Consider the following 24,206-nt stretch of genomic DNA (forward strand, 5'->3'; position numbering starts at 1 on the left):
AGAGAGAGAGAGAGAGAGAGAGAGAGAGAGAGAGAGAGAGAGAGAGAGAGAGAGGATGGACTGCAGGAAGACCAGAAAACATCTTGATGAGAGATGACAGGGTGAAGAATGCTTGTCCACAATCTTAATAAGTGTGTTTCCACATAAACACCCATCATCATGTAGAACATTCTGGGGTTCATGGTATATGGATAAACGTTTTGAACTCATAGTTGAAATGACAGACGAGAAAAGCAATTTAGGAAAGAAAAATGACTTTATTTCTTTTGGTAAAAAGAATGAAGTAAAATGAAAAACAAAAACAGAACAACAACAAAAAAAACTTCCATGATTTTATGCTGTATGTATTTACCATGCGTATTAAAATCTTTATATTCTGCATAAATAAATAGAAAAAAAATGTACAAAGGGGTCTCTCCACTCACTCTTCCTCTCTTTAGGCATCGATGATGATGATGATGACGATGAATTTAAAAATCTGCAGCTTTCCACCCCGGCACTTACACAGAGACAGTGTATATATAAATCTGTATATATCTATATAAGAGGCAATTATCTCCAGTTCAGAAGATCAGAAGCAAAATAAAAGGGGATTAAAATGTTCAAATTGCAGAGTATGTGTATATATACATGACTATGTCAGGCAGCAACAAAAGTCCACAAACCACTAGATTAAAAAAAATAACAATAAAAAAAGAATTAAAATAAATGTAGCGTGCATGTGCATAAGGTTTGACAAAAATGACCACCACTTAAACCACAGGGTTTTCTGTTCTTTCTTTAAAGGCATCCTGATGACCGAATGAGCTGATGAGCCCTGTATAAATATGATGAAATAAACTGGAGGACGCTCCTGTCTGGCGTTTTTAGGTTTAGCACTGAGGTCAGGTTGAAAGCTGGGCTTCACAATATGCGCAGGAGGTTTGGAGGACCTAGAGCCGCCTAGAGCTACACGCCTGACTCGGATCAGATGGAGATTAAAAGGAGTTCGTCTCACTCGGGTTGACTCCGACACACCTTCAGCTTCATGCCTTCATGTCAGAGGGGGTTCAAAGCTTTTAGAAATAGATTTGCCTAAAATACACATCACAAAGACACAGTAAAATCCCAAAGCCAAACAGAAAACGTGCTGCAATACTGCTAATGTCCACTAGAGGGATGTAGAGATACAGGAGTGCAATAAGTGCTATAAACTCAGACCAAGTCGAACTAGGTCCATTTAAGGTGAAATTAAACTTCTTGTTGCTCTTATTATTACTATTATTATTATTTTGGTTCAAACCCTAAACCAAAATAAATGCCCAGACATTTTCACTTTTCCTAGGAATTTCAATACGGTTAGTAAATAATTCACAGCAGGCAACGGCTCTTCGACCTTTGTGTTCTGATCTGGTCAAGACGACCCCTCCTTTATTTTAAACCTAAAGTGGAACCATAATAAAAACCGCTGAACAACAAAAAGGATACTTGTTTACTCTTGGTGCGATCTGCTATACCCGGTTCCTACATTATAAATACGTGGACACATGACCATCAGACCCATATGTGCTTGTTGAGCATTAATATGGAGTAGGTCCTCATTCGCTGCTAGAACAGCCTCCACTCTGTTGTAAAGGCTTCGTGAGGATTTGTGCTCGTTTAACCACGTGTGCGTTAGCGAGGTCCGTCACTAACGTTCATCCCAAAGGTGTTCAGTGGGGTTGAGGTCAGGGCTCTGTGCAGGACACTCGAGATCTTGTACACCAAACTTGGCAAACCAAGTGTTCACGGAGGTCGTTTTGTGCACAGGGACATAGTGATGCCGGAACAGGTTTGGGCCTCAGTTCCAGTGCAGGGAAATCGTAATGCTACAGCATACAAAGACATTGTAGATAACTGCGTGCTTCTAACTTTGTGGCAACAGTCTGGGGAAGAACCACATACGGGTGTGATGGTCAGATGTCCACATACTTTTGGCCATAGTGTATTTCTATTATCCCACGTCTTGTTTGCACGATCTGATTACACACAGGAGCAGCACCAGGCATGAGAAGTCTTTTTATGTGTCTTTACTGTTCACCAAAAACATCCATGTTTCTACGTTTGGTCATTTCAGATATCCTTTTTCAGTTGCCCAAAGTCAATATGAGTCATGAACAGTACATCTATTGCTGAGTAACAAACAGAACACAAGGTTTAAAGGTCATGAAGATATTATTCAGATTCCGGTTAAACCATTCTCCGTTCACCTTTGACGAAAAACAAGTCAACAAAATTATAGATAAGATCAAAGCTTTTATCTCTACTGACAAAAACAAACAAACAAACCCACCGACACAACACCGAGTTCTCACTACTGTCCCCTGACAAAACCGGAAGTGCAACACACACACACACACACACACACACACACACACACACACACACACACACACACACACACACACACACACCATTACATAACTGCATGCAAAGCTGCTAAAAACATGCAAAACAGAGCAAACGGATAGAAAAGTAGCAGGCAGAGCCTGAAAAAAATTAAACGCTCCAAGTTAAACAGATCGATACAAAAACACAAGGCGACGTTATAGAATGCCAAAACATGCTCCAATATTTAAAGAAGCCATTTGCAATTTGCGTGTTTCTGGACCTGAAATAATCATACCATCTGCAAAAGTGCCACTCACAATATTGCCATATTTGTCGTTTCACTACTGTCGGTATTGCTACTTTCTGTACTGTTTCAGGCTTCTGCTGACATTTTTCTGGCCCTGAACATGGCTCCGCCCCACAGCAGAGCCACTCAGCCCTTTTTGCTTTTCTTGCAAAGATAACTCACAAGGGGGTCGCGGTTAAGGGTACGGGATACGTGTCAGGGTTTGTACAAGTCTCTGAAATGACAAAGTGCTCCTTTAAAAACAATCAATGGTTCTGAAGATCATCATAAACACCCATGAGCTTAATTCCACACACACGTGCACACACATATGCACACACAGTGGGGGCGGGGTTTCACTGCGACGTTGAAAGGGGGAGATAATACAGAAGCAGAGGAGTGCAGAGAGAAAACAAGCATGCTACTTAAAACACACTCTGCTGCGTTTAAATTGCGCATCGCTTATTCCCCATCTTCTACTCTCCCGGAAAATGGTTTTGAATTGCTGTGTAATTGGCTCCTTTTATAAACATTACTGGGCTGTGTGTAGAAAAAAACCCCCCACAAAATAAATAAAATGCCGAAGAGAAGGAAGAACATTTGCAAACTTTAACAGCAGCCGTCTCACTGTGATCACATGACCGACGTCAGGGCATGTCCTCATCCCACATTCACACCGCGACAACACAACCAGCGGCCATTCGTTTACGCTCAGAGGTCCGTACATGACCGAGCCGTTCAGTATGCCAACGTCGGCAGTGGCTTTTTTTTTTTTTTTTTTTCCCCCCCGCCCAACATTAAGATTGTTCTGAAGAATTTACTGGAGCTAATCATTTAGATGTGGTGCTTTGATGCTTCATAACTAAGCTGCAGGTTGTCAGATGCACCCCAAGCAATTATGCAAACACAGACACGCCCACACAGAGGCCATCTAGCTTTAAAAAAAAAAAAAAAAAAAAAAAGGGGTTAAAAATTCTTTTACTCATTTGAACACTTCATGAGTCAGTCAAATACTGAGCCCCTGAATGAAGAAGAGGATCTCGTTTGTGAAGTAGATTCCCAATAATCCCAGGATTGCTTGAAGCGTTTTACATTTAAATTCGATCTCCACGTCTCAGGGAGTGACAGTAACTGGTCCGCGCGTAACAAGCCTAGAGCCTGTGCTCGCCTGATGGAGATAAAATGCAGGACGTTGATTTTATGCTGTCCTCTGTCCTCCACTGCACAGCCAAGTGCATGTAGGAAAAGACTTGAATCTTGAGAAGGAATGGTTTACAGATGTCCCAGAGGGCGAAGTGCTGTACCTAAAGGCACTATTTCGGTGACAAATTTTGTGCATGTTCAGTCAAATTAAGTGACGCGTGCATTTTTCCGTCCCAGATTCAGTACCTTACGTCTCGCCAGCCAAATCGAGGAGCAGACATCGGAAAGACGTAGGCCCGTGGGTCAGATTATGCGAGAGTGGGAAAATGACAGAGTACAGGAAACAGAAACCAGTTCTCCCAGCCAATCACGGGAGCTCCTTTCATAAACACACGCCACCCCACTCTTATGTTTGTGTGGTTCATTTCAGAGTGAGTGAATCATGGGTAAACGGCGTGTGCACCACATTAATGAGAGAAAGGACGAAGCACACGGCAGTGATGGATTTAGTCTTGCCTTTTAGTCTAGTAATGCATTCGAAAAGACAATGAATGAAACTTGTCCTTGTCACTTGCTAGTGCAGGGGGACCCCAGGCGAGCTCCCATGCCAGTACAGAGATGTACTGTACGCACACCTGCTTACGTGCGCATGCCTGACATTTCCCCTGCTCATACCTAAGCAGCATGGAGCCTTCCTACCGCCTCGTCTTCCCTCTCTTTCCTCCAGAGGAGTGCCTGACAGGCAAGGAGGAGATTATTAAAATAAGGATGGCATTATCACCTCGACGGCAGGAGAGTACAGATCCGAGCCGGAGCTCCGGCCCCACATGCCATTACGCTCACCACAGTGACTAGAGTGAGACAGAAAGCATAAAAACAAAGCGCTTCAAGCTGCCTTTTCCATGGAAACGCTTCTTCGCCAGCGCTTCCATGACAACACTCGCACTTTGTACATATTTGTTTTATCCAAGAGAAGAAAAAGTAAACTTTGCAATAAATACCAGGCACTAATTTCTTTCAATAATATTGGCGCACAGTTCTTCACTTCCTCCCCAACGCCAGAGAGAATATTTTAACATGGCTCTGTGCCTGGACAGTGGGAGGGGGTGGAAAAGGAGATAGCATATGTTCACAGCAAATTGAAATCACAACTGTTAATCTGGCAGCTTTAATCGCAGAACGCCGCGAAAGCGAAATCGCGTCTGCTTTCGTTTTTTCTTTTTCAAACTCGTGGCGTTCAGATGAAAATAACTGACGACGTCCCGATCGTAAGAGCTTCGATCCTGTGTCATAGTGAAATTCAAACAAAAATATCCACTGGCAGATTGAAATCGCAGCACGGCGCGTTTCAGAACAAAAAAAAGCTGTTAATGTTTTCTGCCCCCCCTCCCCCCCTCGGGATAAAGGATACTACATTATTGGCGGGGAACGCGTCGTTTCGGCGTCATGCCCGTTACATACTTTGACATCTCGGCTTTAAGAAAACAAACAAAAAAAGATATTTTCACTACAACAAGGGCAATCAAAACTATTTAATCTTGCCCTGGCAATATTCCTGAAAAGATATTAGTAAATAAGGAGCCACGGTTTAGCAAACTGTGAACATCGCATTATTCGATCACGCGGTTTGAAAAGTTGCATGCTGTTGCAAAACAGTCAGAAGTTTAATCAATTCAGTTATAATCTGATAGCGGCTGTCCAAATGTCAGCCATGCGCTGGCACCGCAGTCCGAACCAAATCTTTAAATGTCATGCTCCGCCTTTTCACTTTTGGGAGAGAACCAGGATTTAACATGCTAGAACTTTCATTCTGGTTGAGCTAGAAGAAAGAGAGAAATATATTTCAGTTCAGGAAAACCTGTAGTCGTCTACAGGAGGAACTCGACGTACACTACCAGTCAAAAGTTTGGAAAGACTCGACTGAAATGTTCCTCATGATCTTAAAAAGCTTTTGAGCGGAAGGTGCACGATTAAACGTTTGAAATCGGGCTTGTAGATAAAAATAGAAATCGTGCTGACATTCATTTCTTTCATTAGAAAACTAACATTTTATTTACAAAAAAAATATTATTTTTAAACCGATGACTTGAGCAAAATATTCCGAAAAGGAGCCAATAGGTTTCCAGCGTAGGTGGGAACTCCTTTAATATTGTTTAAAAAGCATCTCAGGGGAAATTCCTCAAGAAATCGGTTGAGGAAATGCCAAGAATACATTTCTGGAAACTCTAGGCAAAAAGGGCGTCTACTTTGAAGATGATAAAATATGACATTATTTTGGATTTTTTATTTTTTTTTTATCACAACATGACTCCCATATTACTCCAGAGTTTTGATGACTTTATTATTATTCTAAAATGGGGGGGGGGGGGGGGGACAATCAGTGTGTCAAAAATTTTGACCGGTAGTGTGCGTGTATATATGTATGTATATATTATATTATATTATATTATATTATATTATATTATATATATACACACATATACATACACACACACACACACACACACACACACACACACACACATACACACACACACATACATACATACATACATACATACATACAGACACACACACACACACGTAGTAGAAAAGGTCTAAAGTTCACCATGTGAACAGTTAAAAAAAAAAAAAAATCATTACTCTTGGCTAAAACAAGTGTTAAATAATTTTGTTTTAAAAATATTCTAAATTACTCAAATACTGATATCAAACTTTAGAGCCCTGTTTCTTATAACAAACATCAATCAATCAACATTTAAAAGAGCATTATATGTCTTGTCTAATATCAGTATTAGCATGAAGCTAAGACCCTGTTTACAGGCATATATAAAACTACAAATGATCGGACAGGTCATATATGTAAGTGCTTAGATAGAGGAGGTCTAACAGGACCGGCCTCCATAATCTCTCATTCGCAGGGGGTGGGTTAGCGCTAGTTAGACTACAATACAGAGATAGTTAGTCTAGAGGGGCAGAGGATCAAGAAGAGGAACTAGACTCTTCTTGAACAGGCAAGAGGAATGAAACGCAACCAAAAAAAATCAAGAGCCTGAGTGTGGGAGCGCCAGTACGGCTTTCCAATGCGCCCGTCTTCCGACGCACAGGACGGACGGATCACGGGACGGTTTACGGTTGACCCGAAACGTTCACTAACGAGATGTCGAAAGAATTTGGTTTCTGAATAAGTGAAAACGCATCCAAACCTGCAGAGACCCGCTGGAGTTAAAGTGCTGGGAAATGCCAAACATCACAATTTACCGGAGCTTTTAGACTCGTTTGGCTCGCGTCACAATGGAACTGAAATCAAAGAGCTCGACAATGATTCATTGAAGAAAAGCGGTGACGTGTTTAATGTGGTGAGAGCGGGACTAACCAGACAGGACTAGCCTGGGTGGAGAATAGCGTCCTGCCCGTGCCTCCACACCCAGCTCGAACCCAAACACAGTGCTCAGGGCCATCTTAGGAACATAGCAAAGCAATGTCGTCACTCCGGACATGAAACCTGATTTAGAAACAAATGATTTGCCAAAACACCATCCTCAGGACATGATCAAATGAACCCATGATGTATAAAACACAGACAAGCCAACAATCATTTTTAAAAAAGAACCCAAAAACAAAACAGAGAAAAAAACATAACAGGCTGATCTGATACCCTGTTGTGGTGTGTGTGTGTGTGTGTGTGTGTGTGTGTGTGTGTGTGTGTGTGTGTGTGTGTGTGAGAGAGAGTGAGAGAAAGCCATGTCAGATAGCAATGTTAAGAGTCTTGGCAAAAAATAACGTTCTGCTTCTCCTGTACTCCTCCCTTCTGCATTTCTCTCTCTCACTCTCCTGTCATATGCTTCATCAGTCCTCCTCCAGCTCCCTGAACGCGATGGTGGGTGGTGTATCAGTCTCTTCTCTCTTGCTCGACTTGCTCTGTGGTTCATTCGGTCGTCCTGTTTGCCACACCGCTACACAACGCTACTACATGAACTGCATCTGCACCAAAGAGAGACAGAAGAACAGGTTTAAATACATCATTTGCTCCAGAGATTATTTTACACTCGTGTTCTTTTCCGTTATTAGTGTGTACAGGAAAACACTGCAGTTATATAGACACGCATGTCCAGAAACACTAAATATACAGAAATATTGTCGGTCACATATACACTCCGTACACAGGTCTGTACGTATACACCATTACTGACTGTAGCCTAACGCGCGCTATGTGCGATTTATCACTCCCTCCATACTCATCCATCAACGCAGAACAACCTACGAGCAGATTTTATTTGTGTGATGGATCATTCTCAGCAGTTACACCAACAAGGTAGTGTGCAGTGCTGGTATTAGTGCATCAGACTGCTACAAATAGGTGCTTCTTTATTTGGGTTTGAACTAAAAGTGGGCGTGGCCTAAACCAGAATGATTTATTATAAATAAATAAATAGATAGATAGATAGCTAGATAGACAGAAAGATAGATAGTAGTAATATGACCCCTACCACTATGTCACTGTCCCCACTGGACAACACTGCGTAAACCGAGCCGGTGCGGTCTTTGGATCCAGTTTCTGACAGCTACACCACACATCTACATCATTTAGTTCAGAACTGATCTCAACTACAGAGGAGCACGATTCGTGGCTGGTGTTTTTCCACTCCAATCACAGTTTTTGGTGTACAAGTCTGTGTTGTTTTCGAATGCTGGTTCTATTTCCCAAAATGAACACAGTAACAGCCTAATTTAAAGCACTGTGACCCTGACCAGGCAGTTACTATGTTAAAGCACAGTGCAGAGAAGCTTCGCTGGCGTTACAATTAAAAACTGCTGAGTCGACGTTTTTGCTGAATCCCAATGCTCACTTCTAGTTTCAACTCTTTCTGTTTAAAGAAAAGAAAAGAAAGAAAGAAAGAAAAAAAAAAAAGAACTATTTACATCTGTATATTAATTATCTGTTTGAACAAAATAATGTAGCAGTGTCTGGTTACATCTCTAGCAAACGGTGTTTTTATATATAAAAAAATTTCAATCTCCAGCAACAGATGTCATGGAAGTGTGTGTAGCTTTAATGTAGCAGATCTGTAGTGTAGACACTGGTTGTGTGTGTTTACCTGAGCTCCAGGAACTGGAGCAAATGGGTTGGTGGACCTGATGACAGGCTGGTACATCATGGGCTGTGGTGTAATCACTGGAACCCCTCCCATCTGACCCATCTGAGGAGGGACCTGACACACACACACACACACACACACACACACACGTTCAAAACCATATTTACCATTCAAGTCTTATCTTGTGTATATATGTGTACAGTGTTCTGTGCAGCTGAAGCAACTCACCATTCCATACACAGGCACTTGAGGTGTGGTCATGGGGAAGGCCATGGGGGCCGGAGCCTGCTGGACAACAACAGAGCACATATGATGAGCACTGCCTCCCAGCTGCTGAACCACAGGCTATATTACAGTACGGGTCACAGTGGGCGTCTCTGAACAGAACTGCAACCACTGGCCCGTCATTGTTCCTGCATGCTCTTAGGGCGGTTTCAGACCTCTCGATCTGTGCTTCGGTCCTAAACAACGACTTCAATTGTTCCAGTGTTGCATTTTCTCGTCGGTTCAGTTCGCTTTCACAAGGCAACATTTCAAAAGGTATCAAACTTTGTTTATGCAACTCACACGTGAGTAAAACTGTCCTCTCATTGGTCAAGAGTGCAACTGTTTATGATCTGGGGTTCCGCATAGCGGTCATCCATCAAGTGGCACAGACAGCAGCTGTGTGAGCTTATGGTGGCTTTCTTTTTAGCGGTAGTTGTTCTAATTTATTTAAATTTACCTACTTGAGATGCTCACTAAACACCCTGTAAACCTCAAATGTTCTTATACGTTTTGCGAAAGTTGCGATAGCAAAAATAAACACGCTTTTTACATAACGCAATTCCCATCATGCATTGCTATACAGGTCGTTTGGTTGGTCTGTTGGCTCGGATTGCTTCCTCACCACAAGCGAACTGCTCCGGAGTCTGTTTGCAATCGATTGCTCGACTGCGGCGCTCATATGAACCGACCCAAAGGAGAAAACGCAGCAGGTTCCGAAACAAACGCTCCAGACGAGCCAGGTGTGAAAACGCCCTTATAGAGACAGGTTCCACAAACACACAGAAAGGCTCCACTGTTCTGTTCCCACATCTCACTCCGCTGATGATTTAATCAGCTGGGGTACTGCTGAGCAGGACCAGAAGCTTAAACCTTCATGCATGGGGAAGAAACTAAACCCTGGACCCTGCGTTCACACTAGCAAGCTCTAGTCTACTAATCAGTCTAAGCTTGACTATTGTGCGTGTGTAGGGACCACTATCACCGTTACTTATGGGTGTGGCCTGTCCAGTTACAGCAATGAGGTCAAATGATTATTAGTTTTTGTTCCCCCACCTGCTGACCTAAACGAAAACGTCCAACCTGCACCACAGGATCAGTTGGGAGGAATTTACTACAACTGCTTGAATTTGTCACTTTACGGTACCATAAAATGGAGAAAATCGCTCCCAGTCACCAGACTGACGTGGGTGTCACGCGCTTAAATCAGAAACACGTTCACCCGTCACTTTGTAGCTTGCTTCCGTGCACGCAGGGTAATATCCTACTCGTTTACTGTTTGTTTTATTGGATACTTAACGTCACATGTCAAAACGTTGAAGTTACAACTATATTATATGCAGTGCAGAGTCGAGACTGGGAGGCTGCAGTCTGAAGGAGTGAGTGTGAGGGACAGAAGCAGTGTAGTGATCAGATTAAGCAGAGCACACAGACGCTACACACGTCAACACACAACAGCTACATCAACACATGAGGGGAGAATACACTACACAATTCACTGTGCGCGCGCATGTGTGTACGTACTTAATTTCAATAGACTTGCATCAAGCAACCACAACATGGAAATTCAATATTTACATATTCGCATGCAATAAATTATTATTATTTTTTTTTAAATTGACATTTAGTTTGCATTATGTGTATAAAAACATGACAAGGAGACGTGTGCACGTGCGTAAGGGCGAAAGGGAATTCCCTAAAGGGAGAATCTGGGAATTATAGTACAGATTTTGCTCCTACTTACATAACCAGTATAGAACATTCCACTCTGCTCGGTTAGGCGCACGGGAAGGGGGAAGAAAATAGAGCGAGAGACAGAAAGAGAGCGAGAGACAGAGAAAAAGAGACGAGAAGACAGAGCGAGACAGAGGGACAGACAGAGAAAAAGAGACGAGGAGACAGAGCGAGAGGGACAGAAGAGGAAGGAATGGAGAAGGAGAAGACATTAGACATGAGACATTCGCATGAACCAGTGCTGAGCACAGTGGAGAAGAACAGGGGAGAAGAAGAGAAAGAAAAGGCAGAGCGGAGGGGAGAGGAAGGAGGGTGAGGTTAGTCTGAAGCACACACTTAAATAGACAGTGATGAATATTTGTTCCCACAGAGCGCAGGTCATAAAACTGAAACTCGCACTAATTTAAAATCAAAAGGCCAAGACAGAGAGCAGAGTGCGTACACACACAAAACTATACGTCCCCTGGCAAAAAGTATGGAATCACCCAATGTGGAGGGAAAAAAAAAATGATTATGGAATCAACGTGTAATTTGCATTTCAAAAACAAATACCAGCACCAATACCCAACAATACCAAGTCTAAAAAAATTCAAATTGATCGGCAGTTAAAAGAGAGCGCTAACAGACCTTAACGTTGGACTTATTGAAAGGAAACATGGCCCCAACCAGACAAACAGTCAATTTAAACAACGGTAAAGATTATAAAAAAAAAAACTCATTCAAGACGGAAATCCGACACGGAATGTGGTAAAAGATGTCGGTTGTCCCCAGTCAGCTGTGTCTAAAATTTGGTGCAAGTACAAACAAAATGGGAAGGTTAGAAAAGGAAAAAAACATACAGTATGGGTAGACCAAGGAAGACGTCAAATGTCAGGATAGAAAACTCAAAGCGATACGCCTTAAGAAGAGAAACTGCACGACAAAATAAATGGGCGGAAAATCCAAACGAAAACCAGCACTAACACTTAAACAGAAGAAAACGAGGTTACGGTGGGCTAAAGAGAAGCGATCACAGAGTGAGGATGATTAGATGAAAGTGATATTCAGTGATGAATCACGAATCTGCGTGGGCCAAGGATGAATGAAATGTATAAAGATGACTGTCTGAAGAAAACAATCAAATTTCCCCATGCGTTAATGATATGGGGTTTCATGTCCGGACCAGGAGAGACATCAATGATCAACGCACAGGTGTATGCTGAAATTCACTGACACCTCTCATTCAATCGATACAAAACAGGTCTGATGGTGATCAGTCATTTTTCAGGTTGATAATACATCTTGAGCGTTGAGTGTTGAAGCTTTTCTTAAGGAAAGGAATATCAACGCAACGACCTGGCCAGCAAACACTCCGGATCTCAATCCGATTAAAAATTTATGGTGGAAATTGTAAAAATTGGTCCATGATGAGGCTCCGTCCTGCAAAGCTGATCAGTCACCCGCTATTCGACAATGCTGGAACCAGCTTGATAGAGAATACTGTTTTTCATTAGTAAAGTCCACGCCGTCATAAAAGCCCAAGGAGGAGCAACAAAGTACTTATTGTGATTTTGTTGTTGTTGTTGATTCCGTAATTTTTTCCTCTACATGATCTCGAAAGAAAAAAAAAAAAAGGCATCAATTAAGATAATTGAATTTAACTTGTCTGAGGTTTGTTTCATGAAGCCAGAATGTTCATCTATTCAACAAAATTTGTTTTGCATCATATCTGTGATGACATGGTGATGTGAACATCCTCCAAGTGTGGTGATTCCATCATTTTTGCCAGGGGTTGTACTACAGGCCCGTACGTGCATCTCCAAACACACACACTCATGATATCTAAGCTGATTTACTGCATGCTATAATAATAATAATAATAATAATAATAATAATAATAAAGTCTTTATTGGTCACATATACATTACAGCACAGTGAAATTCTTTTCTCTTTGTATATTGGTTGAGGTCAGAGCACAGGGTCAGCCATGATACAGCGCCCCTGGAGCAGAGAGGGTTAAGGGCCTTGCTCAAGGGCCCAACAGTGGCAGCACTGCCAAGCTATACAGAAACAATCGGAGATAAAAACCAACCTCCAAACCTCTCTATGCTACTTTTCGCAGTATGGTTCACCATGCCTAAACAATGTGCCCCTCCTACAGAACAAACAGTAGATACTGGGCCTCTACACACTTCCACGTGGAGAACAGAGTGACACACTACAGTACTAATCGGCATCTTAGAAATGTAACCCAGACGCACTGTTTGTTTGGTTTTGTTTTAAATGACAGTGAAATGTAGTGTTTTAGTCAGCCCCAAGTGAAGTTTGGGAAAAGACAGTAAAAGTATTACAACATGGCAGATTGTGGAAAACATTTCATCACAATTGAGTTCAAGTCTCTCTTTATGCACTGGGTAATGTATTTTATACACTGTATATGGTATAACTGTAAGACATCATTGGATTAAATGGTGAGTAATAGCACATTCTGAGTGCAGTCTGCTGCTAGTAATATTTAAGAGCAGATTTATAATCACAATGCATCACAACTGCAGTAGAAGTTGTGAGTTCAAGCTGGTTTCTCAAATTTAAGCATTCTTCCAGGAAAATCGCTGCCAATTATGGCAGACCAACGTCTGTAACAAACAGCTTTTCTGGATGCAGAGAGTGTGTTAGATTCAAGGCATCCCTGCTGTTAGAATTATTCAAGGGTTTTGTAGCATTTCTTCTGAGCCAAAAAAAATAAAATAAAATAATGCATGCTAAACACTAACTCGAAGTATGATTTGTGAAACTTCACACAGCCTAATGATTCTGTTAAACAGCGTGGTCTTCTAAAGTTTATTATATTATTTATATTTATATATATATATATATATATATATATATATATATATATATATATATATATATATATATATATATATATATATAGTAGAGGAGGTAAATCTCCTTTAAAGGGGAGTGTGTTTATGTGTGTGTGTGTGTGTGTGTGTGTGTGTGTGTGTGTGTGTGTGTGTGTGTCTCACCATGTGGGGCACAGGCATGGGAGCAGGTGGCATGGGGGCAGGACTCCAGGCAGTTGTGCTGCTCATGGTTTTGGACTGCCAGTTAGTGCCACCGGTCATCTTCTTCTCCCCAGTCTGTGTCCACTGCATGTCCGGTCTGCAACACCACACACACACAGCTCAACAGTCACATAATACTTCTACTTCACTGCAGAGATTAGTCCTATATGTTCACAAGACGAGGAAAGAAAAAACCCAGGATAACTGCTACTCACTTTTTGACTGAAGATCCACTAAACTGCAGATCTGTAACACGACGAGCGAGAGAGAGAGAGAGAGAGAGAGAGAGAGAGAGTCTGTTAATAAACAGAGTAGGAGTCTGTTACACTCCCATGCTGTTGGCTGCTTCCCAAACACCATCATTAGAACGTTAGTTTTCATTCATCTGTGTGTCCACTGCTCCAACACACACAAGAAGTTTTACATCCAATGTAAGTCAGGATTGTCAACCTTTGAACTATGATGTACATAAAAATTAGAAATATTAAATCAATTATACACAGCACACTAAGACATCCGTTGACATACTAGTGTACAGTATGTCACACGCTGTTAGCCACACAGAAGAGCCTAGCATGAAAAACTCAATTGTGAAAAATTTGACTCTAGGGGGCCACAAAGGGATACACTCTACACCTCACGCTGATAAAATTTGAGAACCACTGCGTCAGTTTCACATTTCACCCATCACTCCCACACTCCTGCATTCAGGAGCAACTTGGAGTTCAGTGTCTTGCCCGAGGACACTTCCGCATGTGGAGACATGTGGGCCGGGGATCGAACCACCAACCCTGCGATTTGCGCACAACCCGCTCTACCACCTGAGCCACAGCCGCCCCCAAACCTGCCTGTGACATGCTGTAGTAAACAGGTGAAAAAGGAAATTGCTTTATTTTCAGAACGGGGGAATAAAAAGTCTAGCTAATTACCTGATGAGAGACCCAACAGAGCAAGCCTGTTTACACCTAGTGTCTTCAATCAGCATTGTATTCAGATCAGGTTCATTCACATAATGAATATGTAAATGCACCAAAGACTTAAATCAAGCTGCTCACACTCTTCGGGATCTCCCAAGATGCATTGATGTCAGGTATCATGCAAGTATAAGTACATCCATCTTTCCAAGTCACATGACATACGCTACATTTAACAATGGAAACGAGGAACTTATATATATATATATATATAAATAAAAATCAGGATATGCTAAACTTGCTAGTTTGGGCGGCTGTGGCTCAGGTGATAGAGCGGTTGTCCACTAACCATAGGGTTGGCGGTTCGATTCCCGACCCACATGACGCCATATTTCGAAGTGCAAGACACCAAGTCGCTCCCGATGGCAAGCTAGTGCCTTGCATGGCAGCTCTGCTACCCCTGGTGTGTGTGTGTGTGTGTGTGTGTGTGTGTGTGTGTGTGTGTGTGTGTGTGTGTGTGTGTGTGAGAATGAGAACCAGTGTAAAGAGCTTTGTAGAACCGCTAAGGTTAACGAAAAAAGCACTATACAAGTGCAAACTTGTGCCAGATACAAGATGCATTAAATAAAATCAGATGTAACCAGGCTCAACGATTTATCCAACTAATGTAACTAATTTGGAGGTGTCGTATTAAAATACGCACCCACAGTAGTTAATAGAAGCAACAGAACACAACTCTGTCAGTAACACACTTGAAATGAAATATCTGTCTGCTTGCACAAGCAAGCGGCCTCTCAGAGATGTCGGATATGATCTAGCTAATGAATAGCCACAGCAACATAAAGAAGAATGAGAGCAGAGAGGACGAAAACAGGGTGTGTACTCACTGCCCACGAGGTTCGCCAAGGAGGAGTCGAGGTCATTGGCCAGCAGCTTGCCTCCTGTGTGTGGGGGCATCATGGGAGCCTGATTGTGAGCTGGTAAAGTGGGCTTCAACAGGTCTCCTAGAGATTCGAACCCTGTGAGAAAGACAAGGGAAAGAACGGTTAGAAATATTGATGACTGTCAGCAGGTACAGAACAAACATGTCAGTCTGTGCATTGTGACAGAAAGCATGCTGAAGAGCAAACACACGGACGGTAAGCAGCAGAAGGTAGCGACATGTTTACAGTGCAGTCGAACATACACACACTTACTCTTACATACTGCAAGCCAGATGAACAGAGATGTTATTACAACCTTCAGTGAATGTGAAAGCTAAGCTACTGTCATGTGTCGACACCAATCATAAGACACACTGTAATCTGTAATACGTGCTCGAAAGTTTGTATTCCCTTTTCTTCAGGCTAACGTGCAATAGGACTTCTTACCCCAATGCTCAACTCCATCTCCAGGATCAATTCTGCCCTCATCTGGAGGTACAATTTTATATGCGACTTGTGATGAGAGTGCATTTTATTATTTTTTTGCAAAAGAGACAACAAATATATTAAATGTCATTATAATATTCATTTGAGACTCAGAATATTTCTTTCTTTCTTGCATTTTTTCCGTATTATTACAATCCCATTATCCGGTGTCACCCAGGATAGGATGCATTCCCTTTTTTTTTTCCTCTCTCAAGATTTCATGTTTTTTCATTGCCATTGTTGCCTCTGGTTTGTACATTAAGGGTCTAAACCCACATCCATATTTCTAAACTGCTTTGTGACTGATATGTCTATTGTTCACAGTGCTATACGAATATAATAGAAATCTGTCGATCTATATTTTCTGCCTGATCGCGATTTATGGTTCAGCGAAACCTTTTCAGCAGAAGCTGTTGGCTTCTTTATTTGTTGTATTGCAGTCACTCGCATTTGAATTCCCTCGTCACACATTTTACTTAGCAGTAGGTAGAAAAGTGCTACAGAGGGCATTTCAGCTCCTTCGCAGACTACACCATCCCATTTCCTGCCTTCGTGAAACTTGAAACAGGAAATAACATGACGAGGTAAACCATATTACTCAGCACCTCACGTATGAAGCAAAGCTCAGGCCAGCACTTTAAGTTTGCCAGAGACGGCATCTAGGTTTTAAAGTGACTTCTGCACTTTAATTTACTTTAAACAGGGTTCGTACAAATGCTTAATAACGTCATCACATATTTGCTTTCTGCCCAGTGTGGGCCCTTCACGTCTGTTTGCTTCTTTCCTACTCTCTGTGCTCACATACTGTATTTTAATACAGCCGAATTCCCAATAAAGATGTCCTCGTTTACATTTTTTTTTATGAAATAGTGACTGAAACACGACACATTAAGGATACATGTTAACCAGCAGTCACTTCCAAACCATTTCCAAGCTGCTGTTATAAACGGCTAAAATCCTGATTTTATAACCGCGATGTCATCTGACAAGCTCGCCACACATATACAGCAAGTTAAAAGACAACGGGTGTGCTGTGATTTCGAACATATTTACATGTAAAACGATCACTCAGGGAGAGAGTTAGAAGTGAATGAATGTGCTGCTCCTGTCTGTCCCTCACTGAACAGCGCAGCTGCAGAGAGAGAGGTGTACCGGCTGGGGGAAAGCAGGACCTCGCGGGGCAGTACTGGCCACGCTCTTCTATGGAAAGTAGCTAAGGTTTGCCCAAAAAGTCACTAGATTTGTAGCTAGGTGCTTTTTTGAGGAAAAAAAATGCCACTAAAGGTGTCTGAAAAGTGGACCAGAGCGGTCGCTGTCAAAATGAGTGAATAGTGGGAGGGGGAGGGGCTGCAGCGGGGTCATACGGTCATATTTTAAGCACTAGTATGAAAAAAAAGGCTATTCACAAGGTTTTCTAGTACTTGCATTCCAAAAAGCCAAATTCAAGCACTTCAATCACCTTGTAGAAACCCCGTTTAAATGTTCCAAGTTTCCCCAATGGCTATTCTTTGAGCTTAAAAACGACCTCGAGAAATACAAATACAACATTATCAGTCAGCCTGAACTGAACTGAATTGACTTCTGAGGTTCAGCCATAAAGCTGATTCATACAGCGGCTGCTCACACGCTGGATTGCTGCTGTTACATCAGTCACTTGTGCAGAGTAATTCAGCAAATGCTCCTGTAAACAACCCTCAGCAGCTATTCAGTTAATGACACACGAGAGAGAGAGAGAGAGAGAGAGAGAGAGAGAGAGAGAGAGAGAGAGAGAGAGAGAGAGAGAGAGAGAGAGAGAGAGAGAGAGAGAGAGAGAGAGAGAGAGAGGACACCACCTGAAAGACATGCAGTCCTGTCAAACCAGCCCCCTACACCCTTGCCATTATGACTACATAATTATTATAATGATTCCTATTATAGTTCATTGTAAATGTCATTGTTATTGTGAATATTAGTATTTGGTGAAAATATCGCAGTGTTGCTGTGTCACAGCTCCAGGGTCTCTGGTCTGGTCTGGCCAAGATAAAGGCGAATGAATGTATCAGTGAAATTCTGCGGTTGCAACACTGTATTTGGTGCAGATGTGCCAGTAAATAATTAAACTGACAGAAAGATACAGACAGCAGTTTTCCACCCAACACTGCAACTTGCCAAATTACCCATGATCCTTCATATTATTCAAATTATAATTTTATTGGTTTAGATGGTTTACAACTGTCGGTGTGGTAAAAATAGAATTGACATAAACCAGAATGTACTTTTATACAGGTATAAAAATGTCTAAAAATATCATATAAGGGATATAAAAGAGATGGCAGTAACAGTATGACTATATTTGTGTGTGATATATGTGTGATACAATTCTGTGAAAAATCAGGCTGAGGTAGCTTTAGTGAACGTGCTAGATGTATATAATTAATATGTATAAATACGGGGTAATACGGTTAAATTAACAGGAATGCAGGGGGTGTGGGTGTTGTGTTATACCAGCCATTTCCACCACTAAGCAGGCTGTGCTGTATCAGAACTATGGGCCCATGCTAAATGTGTTCCTCTTCATGCACAGGTGCAACGCAGCCCAAGCCAGTACATGCGAACTGTAACATCCTGATGAATGTTTCTGCTCTACTGAAATAAAATTTTCATTTAAAAATTAGTAGTGTAGTGACCGCTAAATCTTCGTCTCATCTAAATATTAAAGGGCGACATCACAGATCTAAACCTCGTCATGTTGAAATATGTTTCAGAATCTTTTACACAGTAATGTTTTCTAATCACTAGCTTACATTTATTCTCTGTGATCCAAATAGCAAGAGAGAGAGAGAGAGAGAGAGAGAGAGAGAGAGAGAGAGAGAGAGAGAGAGAGAGAGACACAGAGACAGAGAGTGCGAGAGATCAAGAGAGAGACCACAAGAGAGACACAGAGACACAGAGAGAGAGAGAGAGAGAGAGAGAGGAGAAAAGGATAAGGGGTGAGGAAATGGGAAAAGGAGAAATGAACATGGAAATGGGTAACAGAATGGAAAAGGATGGGGAGAAAGGAAGAAAAGGGTAACAGGAAAAAGTTAAGGTGGAAAAGGAAGCTTGCTGCAGAACCTTTCAGAACCGACGCAGACTAGTAAGCATGAAGAGACGCCACCGTTTCAAGAAACAGTGTTTAAACACTTCAAATTCTTGCTTGTTCGGGGCGATCCGCATTTTATTACCCAACAACTCCGTATGCTGAAGTGAAAATTATAACCACGTCATAAACTTAAAAGACTTTGTTCCTTCTTCATTCCCGTTGTGTACAGTCTGACCAGATGGAAGATTTGCTGTACAGAACTCTGACTGTGGAATTTGGGTTGGCACCCTGTCCAGGGGTCTTTCTCCTCACATACACAGAGATAAAGAGTGTTCAGAGTGGCTGGCTGAATAGTGCCTACACCTCTAGTGAAGCAGACAGCATGGCTTTTATCACATGTCTACAGCTTGCACATTTATAAGTGTAAGGTCGATACTAAACTGGCGTATATTGGTGCACTGTACCATACTGACACCCGAGGCCTTTCGGAATAGCAGTTAAATACGTTTAGTTTGTGCCGTAGAACTGTAAAAGGAAGCACTTCACCCAGCTCCGTTACAGCGCGACAGAGCAGAGAGGTTAGCTGAGCAGAAGGTTAAAGGTTATTTAGCTTGCTGAGTGATGCAGCAGTGGGTTAGATGCTTAAATAAGCTCCTTTAGTGGGGATTTTACCAGCTGCTGGCTTCACATCGCTACTGGCACCTTGAATCCCAAACACTGCGTCAAAATCTACATTCATGGTGGAAATACGAGCAGCCTGCGGGGGAGCTCCGCTCTCTAGACCTGAGGACAAAATCACATGCATAGACAAAACCTTAATCCTGACTCATACACTGATTCAATGTTCCATCCTGTCCTTCAGCACAGGTTCATGTACACAACAACAGAATGTCTTTCACTGGATTAGTCATGTGTTTACATGTACACATAGCATTGTGCCACGGTTTCACCTGCTGACTGCTCAGACATACAGCACTCCTACTGACGCTTCAAAATGAAATTCTCATGCTTACATGGACTTTACTTTAAGCGCCACTTCCTTGTATTTAAGAACTACCCAAGAGGGGTCACTTAAACTACAGCGGTTTGAAATGAAGGGCCGTTCTTTCTTCTGTATAAAAATAATAGTGGCTTTCTAAACTCAAATAACCAGATCAACCAATGAATAGGTTTTTTATGACGACATTTATATCTTATAGGACACTGGTGTTGAATTCTTGAATCTGATTGGCCAGAAGTAATGAATAATTTTGTATAACAGCACCTCTGACAACGATCCTGTCTGCAAGGCAAATCACAGGTTTATGTTAACGTGTTCCTTTTAATGTTAACGTTTTTCAACGAAGAAAAACTTATTGTTGATAGGGAACATGTTCATAACTCCTACATTGTAAGTGTTAACAGGAACTCGCTTGCTTTACGGACTGGGATGGCCATGGCAGGAACTTGATTTTGTGCTCAGTAAACCATTTCTGTGTTGATTTTGAGGTATGTTTTGGATCATTGTCCTGCTGGAAAATTTTAAGCATTCTGGCAGAGGCAGTCAGGTTTTCATTTAATATCTGTTGATATTTGATAGAGTCCATGATGCCATGTATCCTAACAAAATGTCCAGGTCCTCTGGCAGAAAAACAGCCTCAAAACATTAAAGAGCCGCCACCATATTTAACCGTGGGCATGAGGTACTTTTCCATATGGCTACCTCTATGTACGCACCAAAACCACCTCTGCTGTTTATTACCAAAAAGCTCTATTTTGATTTCATCTGACCATAGAACCCGATCCCATTTGAAGTTCCAGTAGTGTCTGGCAAACTGAAGACGCTCGAGATTGTTTTTGGATGAGAGTAGAGTTTTTTTTCTTGAAACCATTCCAAACTACTTGTGGTGATGTAGGTGACTTCGGATTGTAGTTTTGGAGACTTTCTGACCCCAAGACGCAACTAAATTATGCAATTCTCCACCTGTGATTTTTTGGCCACTTGAACCATCCTCTTCACAGTGCATTGAGACAATATAGACACACGTCCAATTCCAGGTCGATTCATAACATTTTCAGTTGAACTGGAACTTATTAATTATTGCCCTGATGGTGGAAATGGGCATTTTCAATGCTTGTGCTATTTTCTTATAGCCATTTCCCATTTTATGAAGCTCAACAACCTTTTGCCGCACATCACAGCTATATACCGTGGTTTTACCCATTGTTATGAATAACTAAGAGAATTTTGTCTATGCGTTACCTCAAATTTATACCCCTTGAAACAGGAAGTTATTAGTGAACAATTTCCTGTTCTTAGTCACCCAGGTGTACAAAAAAAATGTAAAATATCAATGGGAATATACTTCCTATCCTCATATGAATTCATAGGGGTGCCAATAATTGTTGCACACCTATATTTAACAAAGATTTTTTTATAAGCCTGTTTTATTTGCAATTGTTTGGTATCCATGAGAGCAGAGTATTTTTGTGCATTTTTAAAAAAAATCAAAAATCAAACAAACAAACAAAAAAAAATTCACGGCTTTCTTTGCTCATATTTATTAGCAATGGTCCCAATATTAGTGAAGGGCACTGTATATCATTTCTTCTAGCCCCTCTGTTATGAGGGGCAACAAAACTGTCCCTCGGTCCTTCCTCCCCTTCAACAATGTCCTCATTGAGGCTTGATGGATGAGTACAATTATTCAGCACAGGTCACACCAACACTAAACACCTGCAACAGTCAATCCACTCACACACTGTAGGTACTCCATTCAGATCTGTACAAAATGGACCATTTAAAACCAACATCATCTGATGCTCTGAGTGAAATGAGAGGTCCAAAGGTAGTGCAGCGTGTGAGAGAAAGGGAAGGTTGATAACATCATGATTACAAACAGCTTTAAATAAAATATGGCATGATATAATGATGCTAACATTGCTATTATTTCAAGTGGTAATCCTGACCCACTGCTGTTGGGGAGATTGTGAGTTTGAAACCTGACAATGCCACAGCCACCCATGGCCAGGAGTCGAAGAGAGCACTGTTGTCCTGCTCTCTGGGGAGCGATGAGATTACTCTCTCCCCTGTCAATCAGAGCAAAACTAGTCAACCATGCACATTTTAGAGGTTGTGTAAATAACTTTTCTCCGAGTGTTCAGCTGTCCAGTGACGTAGCACGAGCAGCAGGTCAAAAAGATGCGCTTTACCTGTTTGCTAGCTTCTGTGTAATAGAGAAGAGCTAGCTTGCGGTCAGGAAATAGTAACAAATACAATTGGGAGAAAACGGGGTTTTAGGATAATTACCCCCCTCCACAAAAAAAGATGTATATATTAGGGTTCGGCCGATTAATCGGCACCAGTAACCGATTGCTGGAACTATCAGCTAAAGGCAAAGTTTTTGTGTCCGTTGTGGGAGAGGCTGAGAAGGGTCTGCTGTTATCATACAGTGTGAGAGTGGCCTCTAGAAGTGAAATAAAAACTAGCACTGACAAATTTTGTTGTGCTATTGGAAGTGTTCTTGATTCATTTTGCATGCCTCGATTTTCAGTTGCAGTGCTACTTTTTGGTTCAATTTGGATGTATATCTTTTATTTACTTTAATATTTATAAAGCATAATATATCAATCTAAACTCTACACACATTTCATTTACGAAAGTACAGTACATTTCCACGGTACGGTCAGAACTCCTTATTCTTGTAATAAAATTCAGCAATATTTTACTTTGTGTGCTAGGTTTTCACTGAGTATCAATCAATCGGTTGATTAATCGGTTATCGGCAGGTACGGCCCAACTTGGTTATCGGTAAAATCCACTATCGGTCGACTTCTGATATACATGACTATAGAATGGAGAGATAAAAAAAAAAGTTAAAAAAAAAAAAAGAAAGAGGAGAGAGGGGGCCTTACCTCCCCAGGCACTGCTGGCTGTGGATATGGATGGAGTGCTCTGCGCGGCAGGGATGAATGCTGGCTGGAGGTCAAACAGGTCGCTGGTGAGGTTTGGTACGCTGTGTGAAGAGGCAGAGCCAAAGACAGCACAATCATTAGAGACATGATGAGAAATGTCTATATTCTGCCTAAGAGTAATAGATTCCACTACAGGATGTTGTGTGCTGCATAAGTGAGAATAGTGTGTGTGTGGGGTATAGACCTGTTGGTGACAGGGGCGGTGCTGTGGTTGGTGAACAGATCCACTGCCGCACTGTGGTTGTTGGCACTGCTTGCAGACTGAGTAGCAGGAGATGCAGAGGGAGTATGTATGCTAATCTCTTTCAGGCGCTGGTCCTACACACACACAGTTTGTGTCACCTCAATTTTCAGGTGACAATATTTAAAAAAAATAATACTAATAAAAATTTAAAATGTGTCTGACAGCATGTGGCGTGCTGCTGTCAGACTGCGGTAAATAATCGAAATACACAGTAAACTACACCGCACCATTCCCACTCAGCCGAGGAGCACAGGAAATACACGAACACGCCAGGCTAATAGCAGGCTGTGAATGATTCTAGTTTTAACATGTTTAATGAAGTAGTATTGCAGTACATATGTTTTATATGAGCAGATCCTGGAAAGCTTAGAAATGGAAATTGACTGGATTTTATTTATTTAGGTCAACACAGAATTTTCGTCCAGGCAACAGACGATTTTTAACGGTCTTGGAGCCGGTCTTCGTCCTCCTGAAGTAGTTCACACTAAGTCGAATTCTTAAGTACAGTATAGTAGAGTGCTATGGAGGCGTGCGGACATTCTTAACGAAAGCGTTAGCACGTCGACGCGAGATGTATTGCCACGCCCGCCGACAGCATTACTGAAAGAGGAATTACTGCGCTTGTGTTTGAACAGTTTTCACTCCGATTCGAAATGGAGATAAATCAAAACGTGCAAATGCCTGAATGTCAGGGGAAAAGCA

General features: G+C 41.7%; 1 protein-coding gene across 6 annotated transcripts in view; it reads right to left on the bottom strand.

Moving 5' to 3' along the window:
- Positions 1–237: 237 nt before the first annotated feature.
- Positions 238–24,206, bottom strand: part of si:ch211-200p22.4 (phosphatidylinositol-binding clathrin assembly protein) — a 76,991-nt gene continuing 53,022 nt past the window's right edge. For 4 of the 6 annotated variants that reach the window (XM_053681474.1, XM_053681472.1, XM_053681473.1 and 1 more), the window contains 9 exons: positions 23,445–23,578; positions 23,201–23,301; positions 19,979–20,089; positions 15,724–15,855; positions 14,138–14,168; positions 13,884–14,019; positions 9,106–9,165; positions 8,878–8,991; positions 238–7,762 (listed from right to left, as the gene is read on the bottom strand). In XM_053681474.1, coding sequence (XP_053537449.1) covers positions 7,748–7,762; positions 8,878–8,991; positions 9,106–9,165; positions 13,884–14,019; positions 14,138–14,168; positions 15,724–15,855; positions 19,979–20,089; positions 23,201–23,301; positions 23,445–23,578 — 834 coding nt within the window. In that variant the 3' untranslated portion in view covers positions 238–7,747. The remainder of the gene's footprint in view (positions 7,763–8,877; positions 8,992–9,105; positions 9,166–13,883; positions 14,020–14,137; positions 14,169–15,723; positions 15,856–19,978; positions 20,090–23,200; positions 23,302–23,444; positions 23,579–24,206) is intronic. The other 2 variants (XM_047156822.2, XM_053681475.1) reach the window with 2 other exon arrangements.

Source organism: Ictalurus punctatus, chromosome 7, assembly GCF_001660625.3.
Source record: "Ictalurus punctatus breed USDA103 chromosome 7, Coco_2.0, whole genome shotgun sequence".
Classification (NCBI taxonomy): domain Eukaryota; kingdom Metazoa; phylum Chordata; class Actinopteri; order Siluriformes; family Ictaluridae; genus Ictalurus; species Ictalurus punctatus.